General features: G+C 42.8%; 1 protein-coding gene across 1 annotated transcript; it reads right to left on the bottom strand.

The window, feature by feature from the left end:
- Positions 1-466: 466 nt before the first annotated feature.
- LOC115690527 (E3 ubiquitin-protein ligase CHIP) lies at positions 467-7,557 on the bottom strand. The gene is made up of 8 exons (XM_030616884.2): positions 7,139-7,557; positions 6,793-6,860; positions 6,622-6,685; positions 2,341-2,412; positions 1,509-1,642; positions 1,238-1,391; positions 1,038-1,148; positions 467-961 (listed from the first exon to the last, which is right to left on the bottom strand). Exons 1-8 carry the CDS (start codon positions 7,256-7,258, stop codon positions 836-838), a joined length of 849 nt encoding a protein of 282 aa, XP_030472744.1. The 5' UTR covers positions 7,259-7,557; the 3' UTR covers positions 467-835.

Genomic DNA, 7,557 nt, shown 5'->3' with positions numbered 1-7,557 from the left:
TGTGACAATATGAAAATATGAAGATAGCTCATGTTGTGTTACTGTTCTAATTGACTGCATGGTTGATAATGTGCTGGCTTTTTGGAAGTGTTCGGCTCAATTATACGCGTCAATGCTTCCATGGAAGGAGCAAGCCATGAATTTTGCGCCACGTAGAACATGATCTGTTGGAGATGATCTTGACCCATCATGTAGAAAAAGGAACATAGTGGGTTAGGACTAGGAGGGTCATGGTTATTAATCAAAGTACTGTTCCTGACTGAAGTATAACAAGCGCTCATCTAGTTACTTTTCCTTATTTTCCCCCTCTCTGACTTGGACACCGCTCTTAACTGATACATAAGAAAGCCACAAAACTACTAAGGCGTGCGGGGACACAACGGCCCAACCGATTCGCATCTCTATCAGATACTTGAAAATTTAAATGATCACATAATAAGTTCAAGTGTAAGCAGCGTGCATGCACTTTGATCATAATCTATATATTATGTTTCTCTATCAATTGAGTTAAGGAGTTTGTCAAGAGAGGATGAAACTTGAGTCTAAATCTTTCACAAGCTGAATGGCTCAGAAGACACCATCGCTTGTGAAAAAGGTCCAAGACTAGCAGCTGTACATGCAACTATGTGATGCAATGCGCATAGAAATACCAATCTGTACAATTCAGAGAAGACTCCTATTTTCAGGCCCACCACCAATACTACAATGGACTTACATTTTGTATGCAGTAACAGCACCAACAGAATGAGACACTTCCGGGATAGAAAATAAATTGGCTGTGCTCTATTCCATTGCGAATGCCTCTTACCTCTTATCCTGTCCTACACTTTGGTCATCAATCCCCTTTAAATGCCCAGCCATGTTCGTCTAGATATGCTTGAACTGCTGCTTTAATGGCCAAGTTTGGTACCAGCTGAGAAGGGTCGAGTCGCTCATGCGTAGTTGGATCAAATTTCCCGACCTAACATTACAACAAGAATCAAGCAATCCACAGTGCCATACAGGAAAAGATTGTATCATATTAAATGAAATATTACCTTGTTGAGATGTTCAAGAAGTACTGCTCTCTCATATGTTATCCCACTGGGTGTGATGACAGGATCACGGTATAAATCAAGGGTAATTTTACAACACAGATAATCCGGCACCTGAAATAGGTATCCAACACCTCCATGGAATGACATGAATTTACAAAGTAAAACAAAGAAAAAGAAAGTACATTGCAGCTGGCACTTACTTCAGCAGGCATGTCAGCTTCTGCAGCTTTCTGGAAGACTCGTCCCACGGCATTTACCTGTTCCAAATGAGACTTGGCAAGTTCATCCAAAAATCCTTCTGTTTTGGAAGCGTCGCGAGCAAATTTCTCTTTAAGAGCTATCTCACAAGCTTCCCTGGCATAACGGAAACAAATATAAGTAGCAGCAGTTCTTAATGAACTCACAGCAGTTATATTTCCAGCGAAATCTATACCATATACAGTGGAAACTGCGGGCATAAGAGTTACGTACTTCAAGCTTTGCAGTTCCCAAGATCGCTTAGTAGATTTCTGCTCCCACTGCAAATATTTTGCTTTTGATAGTTCCTGCCAAATTTCTTCTACCATATAACTCCTAGGATGTGCACCCCTTCCAAGATCCAAAGCCTGATGAGATTTACTCAAATTAGCCAAAATCAGCATCAAAATCATCATGAAAAGAACGAAGGTGTCAGAGCTAAAGAAAGAAATGAGAAAAAGACCAAGTAGATATATGTTGCACAAGAGATATAGCTGTCAAGGGTCCATTTGGTTGAAAAATGTTAACAAGTATTCTCCACATGTATGTTTTGCTATATCACAGCACTGAAAATCTCGTGCAATTTAAGGCTCTCCAGGATGCACAGCTTTTGCCTCAGGGCTAAAAGACCGACTTTCTCCTCAGATCTAAGAAATGGGCAAACTTTCCACCTCCCTCTTTCTTCAGAAAGGGTCATAGATTACATTAAAATCAACCAATCTTAGCCAACATAATTCGGCATATATCAAATGTCTTATTTTTACCGCAATAGACCAAACAACAAGAGAGATTATTATTGCACCGTAATAAACATCAGCCAAACAATGGTGACCATTTCTTCCTCAAAAACTTGTACGGCAATGTCAAAAGTTAATCAAGGGAACAATCAGATCCATAAAAGTTTTGAAACACGATATATACCAATATACCTCTCATTCACTGAAGAGATTGCCAATTTGACATTTTAAGCTAATCACATTATATGCTTATTTCAAATGTCTCAACAAATAACAGCTCTTAATTATTCGAGGGGAAAACAACAGAGGAGTAATAAATCACCACATACTCTTTCCAATTCTTTGACACCTTCAGTGTATTCTTGTTTTTGTAGCAAGGCCAGTCCCAGCATGTAGTGAGCCTGCCAGATAGATTGAGTTAGCTCCACAATGTCCAAAAGATCTGATTTTAAGTACAAAAGTTCCTAAATTACAGGGTCACACCTTAAATATGATACATGCATATCACACCTCCATACAACTCAATTTGACTCGAAATGGTTAAGGACATCAGTAAAATGTGTTCCAAGAAAATAAATAGAGTGATTGTGGCTCCACTACAATACCCATCTAAGCGAAAAAAAAAAAAACAATACCGATCTAACTCAGGCTGCCCAATGCACATGACCCTTGCCTCAATTCAATGCCATTTCTAAATGTGACAAGACAAAGCATGTGAAATGTGGCCGCCGTTCAAAAAAAAAAAAAAAAGTGGCCTCCGGAGTGCACTTGTGTCAACAAACACAACTATTGTTCTTTGACCTATTTCCAACACATCCTTCTGCAGATCTCCCCAATCCAACCATTTAAAATCCAACTCTACATTAGTAATGCTTGGCCACAATGTTGACCACATAGGAGTGGAATGAAAATAAAGCCTCCATTCTCTTTCACGCAGGTGTATGATCACTCGAAATGAATCTGCATAAGTACATTTGCACAAACAAACAACTATCTGTCTTTTCACATGTATGAGCAATTGCAAGTATAAGCATGATCTCTTGAATCCAACGATAAGCCGTCACAAATACTCTCTCTCTCTCTCTCTCATGATTATTATTATCATCAATATCACCACCATCCTCGACATTTAACTATGCAAAATAACTGGCGAAGTTTGCCCAACCTCTAGGGAAAGTCAAACTCTACAAGATATAAACGCGGACAGTGAAACCCTTAATTTGGAATTGAAAACTGATATCTTTCTTTCGTATCATTGTAACTTGATGATTTATTTCTAATATGATCTCAAAGGATTACCATCAATAAAAACAATCGAAGAGACAACAATCCAACTCGTATTTGATACCACTAATGGCAATGACACTTACACAGCCATTCCAATTCTACAATCACACTCCAAAGAGTTCAAACTCCAGTAAAAAATACAAGGCCAAAGACTTTTGAATTTTTTCCACACGAAACATAATGATGCCCCATACACGATAAAGCATCAAGTTGTCAACCAGGCAACAATATCATTTTTTATAGTTTAAGGAAGCATCCAATTTCTAACCATGAAATCCCTCAGCAATTTGCACGCACTATTTTGTTGCTACGTAAAACAAGAGCTCAATGGTTCTCATTAGGGGTGTCAATGGATCGGGTCGGGTCGGGTTTTCATGATACCCGACCCGACCCAAAATATTGGACATATGTGTTCGACCCGACCCGAGACAAGACCTGAACAAGATAAAGTTACACGATCGGGCCGGGTCATGTTGGGTCGGGTCGGGGCGGGTTTTGTGTTTCGAGCAATGAATTTATAGATAGAGATAGAGAGAGAGAGAGACGCCATTGTTGCGGATCCCGAATTCATCATCTTCCCAGCAACACCCCGTGCATCACCGCCCTGGCCTCAGCGATTCAACCGCTGCCGCGGCATCGCCGCCTTCTGCGCCCACCGTCCCGGCATCGTTACTGCCGCAGCAGGAGGACTCCGCGTCATCGACGAGCCCGCCGCGTTCCACCTCTCTCTCTCTCTCTCTCTCTCTCTCTCTCTGTTCCAAAGTTGCATCTGCACTTTGCACTTTTCTTGCATTTGATTTGATATGATTTGATGGGTGTTCCATCAAATTGAAAACTCAAGTTCGGCGCACTCTCCATTTGGAGCTCGCTCGCTTGCTCGGAGTCCGAGCTCTGCCTCTCTCGAGCTCTCGCTCTTGGAGCTACTACACGCACTCGACTTCTCGGGGGGATCATTGCGGACCCTTTGAAGAGCATCGAAGTCCCGGGCTTACGCCCCCTCACGCCTGGTTTCGGATCCTTCGAGGGAGCCATTCTCTTCTCTCTGCATGTTTTTAGCCCAACGGAAGAGTGCGTGCCGGCGCAGGAACTCAGCCTCTCTGATTACCAGGTAATTTTTGTTTACTTTTCGCTCGCGGTTGAAACTTGGAGCGGCATTCCTGTGGAATTCAAGTGCATTAGATTGGTGTTGCATGCGTCGTTAGAATCCATCGGCCATCTTTCTGTCCAAAGCCTCTGAAAGTCTTCTTCTTGCCGATGATGTCGCGTTGTGCTGATCAAATGGTCATCGGTTCAGTCTGGGTTTTACCACGTCTCGTTGGTGAGCTTGAGGACGCCGCGGCTGTCAATCTCGGCGACGATGCTAAGGGTGATGTTGCCGGCGGCGGCGGCGCGGCGGAACCCGGGGAAGAAGAAGTCGGCGGCAGGGTCCTGGGAGAAGGAGGGATCTTAAGGGTTTTGGTTATTGTTTGGGTTGGGCTTGGGTACCCAAGCCCAATAGATCCAAACAATACCCAATTCTTTTTATTGTTACCCAAACAAGTTGAGATCCAACCCGACCCAATAAGAAAATTTCGTGTTCGGGTCGGGTCGGTTCGTGTTTCGGTTCGGGTATTGTGTTTGGTTTTGACACCCCTAGTTCTCATATTTAGTCCTTTTTCCTCACCCTTTTTCTTACTCTCCCTGAGGTCCAAGGTTCGAATTCTTGATCTCTCTCCTTCCAAAGAAGGGAGATGGCACTAAGGCAAAAGCCTCATGGCCCAATCTGTGCACTTTTTTTTTTTGGTCAGAATCTGTGCACTTTATTCTGTGTAAGAGATTGTAGCAAACAGCGCGAATACACAACTTACTGGTCCCAAACCTTTAAATCAATTCTCTCTCTATAGACTAACGATTCCCAGCGAATCTTTAGCTAAATGAATCAACTTTCTATGCCAAATAGAACTACTCAGTGTAGAAACAAAATTCACACATTGGTAATAACAACAGAATAGCACATAGAGGCAGTAATGTCACCAACATTGATATTGCATGATGCTGCAAGCCTGCAACATCAGTGGCAGGGGATCTCTGTCTTTTTGTTAAAATACAGCTATCATGGTGACAAAATAACTTCATCTCTTTTATGGTAGCCAAACCCTATCTCAAATTAAGTTACGAATTTGGCAAAAAAAAAAGGAGAGAAAGAAAGAGAAAAGAAACTACAGCCAAAGACATTTTAATTGCAGGCCTGATGAAAACTGCTAAGCCTTTTAAGCATGATTCTCCCTATTTGAGAGAAATAATTCAAAGTTAGACCAGTGTAAACCACTTTGACACGTTGCCTTGTTAGTTCAAGATTTGTTGAGATATATGCATTTTCAACAGTAACGTTGATGGGAATGCTTGGCTTAACAGTAGAAGGTGTGCAAGAGCCACATGTCAAAAGTTCAAGTCACGCCAGAATAATTGGCTTCTCTACTTATATCAATGCACTCATTCAACAAGCTATAACTGTTTTCTCCACTCTATAACACTAGAAACGGTTCATGGCTTAGTGGGAAGTTCCATGCAAGGTATGTCTGGGGACTTCGCAGACTATGCCCATTCATTACAGTTGCTTTTCATAGAAAACCATGCTAAACCCGTTAGAGCTGGCCCCCCACTCCAACCAAAAAAAGAAAAAAAAACTACACTTTTAAATGCAATGTAAAAATAGAAAAAAACTGGATTTCACAGGCTATGCCCATTCATTACGGTTGCTTTTTATAGAAAACCATGTCAAACCCATTAGAGCTGGCCCCCAACCCCAACCCCAACCCCAACCCCAACCCCAACCTAAAGAAAAGAAAAGACTGTACTTCTAAATGCCCCAATTTGACTGGTTAAACCCCATCAACGCTAATACCACACCTGTGTCGACAACCCGTGTGGCCAAGTGGTTTGAAGATGATGAAACCTCAAACGGATGCATACTCACTCTTCAGAAACAGTGGAAGGGGTCCAACTTTCAGTTTTTCTAAAATAGAGGTTTATATTCTAATTCCCATTCCACCAGCAGAAAAGCCAATGCCCATATTAAACACAAATCGAGCTGCCATCTAGCTCGCATTATCTTGTAGGAAACAAAATATCACCCTCCTTTTCCGCTGTAGCCTGGATCAGAGTAATCCTGGCTTCAATTATAGTCAAGCTGATTGCATACACGGTCTTTCTATTCCAACAAAATGAGAACAAAACTAACATACAAAATAACAAGAAACAAAGCATGACAATTTTGCAAATAACACTAACACACCACTTTCCACAAAGTGAAATGAGGAAAAGGATGACTCCCACTTACAAACCTTGACAGAATCATGATCGAGTCGAAGCGCTTTTCTGCTATCCTCCTCGACTTTCTGCCAATCACTGCAAAAAAACGCGACGAATCAAAGCTTATATCTTGGCCAAAGGCAAGAAAATCAATGTCACCGAGATAACTGGAAGAGAGGAAGAGAGTTAGAACTCGTACATACTTCCGCTTGCGATGGCAAAGCGCACGATTCGTCCAGTACACGGGCACGTTCGGGCATAGGGTTATGGCCTTCGCATTCAGCAAACAGCACCCATCATAAAGAGCAGGCAAGGCAAGGAAAGAAAGAAAGAAACAAACTCAGCGATCAACCAAAAGCCTCAAAACGCATTAAAAAATCCAAGAAACAAGCAACCCATTTCCCCTCTCCCCGAAAAGCAAAGACGCAAAGGTCGAACGCATGCGAACCCTAAAACCCATGTCGACGGAAGCACAAAAAGCCGAGCAAGAGATCTCCTTTTTCGAAAAACGTTCAAAAAAGAAATCGAATTGGCGATGGGATTCAGCACCTCGGTGTAGGCATCGATGGCGGCCCCGAAGCGATTCTTCCGGTAATACTCGTTCCCGTCCTTTCTCAGCCTCTCCGCCTGCCTCGCCGCCGCCGCCAACGCCGCCGCATCAGGCCCCATCTCCCTCCCTCTCCCTCTCCCTCACCTCTCTCTCTCTCTCTATGTCGAATCCGATTCTACGCCTTCTGTCGCTGTCGTCAAGTTCTTCAGGGTTCCTTCGCTCTGGAAGCTTCTCCTTCGGGGAACGAACAAGAAAGCGACGGGATTGAGGGATTGGATTTCGAATTGGATGTTGCTCGTCTTCTTCGTCGCTGTCGAGACGCGAGAGAGAGAAAGTTCGATGAGAAAACTTGGGACGACGGAAAATTCACGGTCTTTCCCGGAAAGGAAGGAAACCGACGGGGAAAATGAAACGAGCT

This window comes from Syzygium oleosum, unplaced genomic scaffold, assembly GCF_021117445.2.
Source record: "Syzygium oleosum isolate NSW1041296 unplaced genomic scaffold, Sole_v2.1 Sole_v2.09, whole genome shotgun sequence".
Taxonomy (NCBI): domain Eukaryota; kingdom Viridiplantae; phylum Streptophyta; class Magnoliopsida; order Myrtales; family Myrtaceae; genus Syzygium; species Syzygium oleosum.
This window is presented reverse-complemented; position numbering and strand designations above follow the sequence as displayed.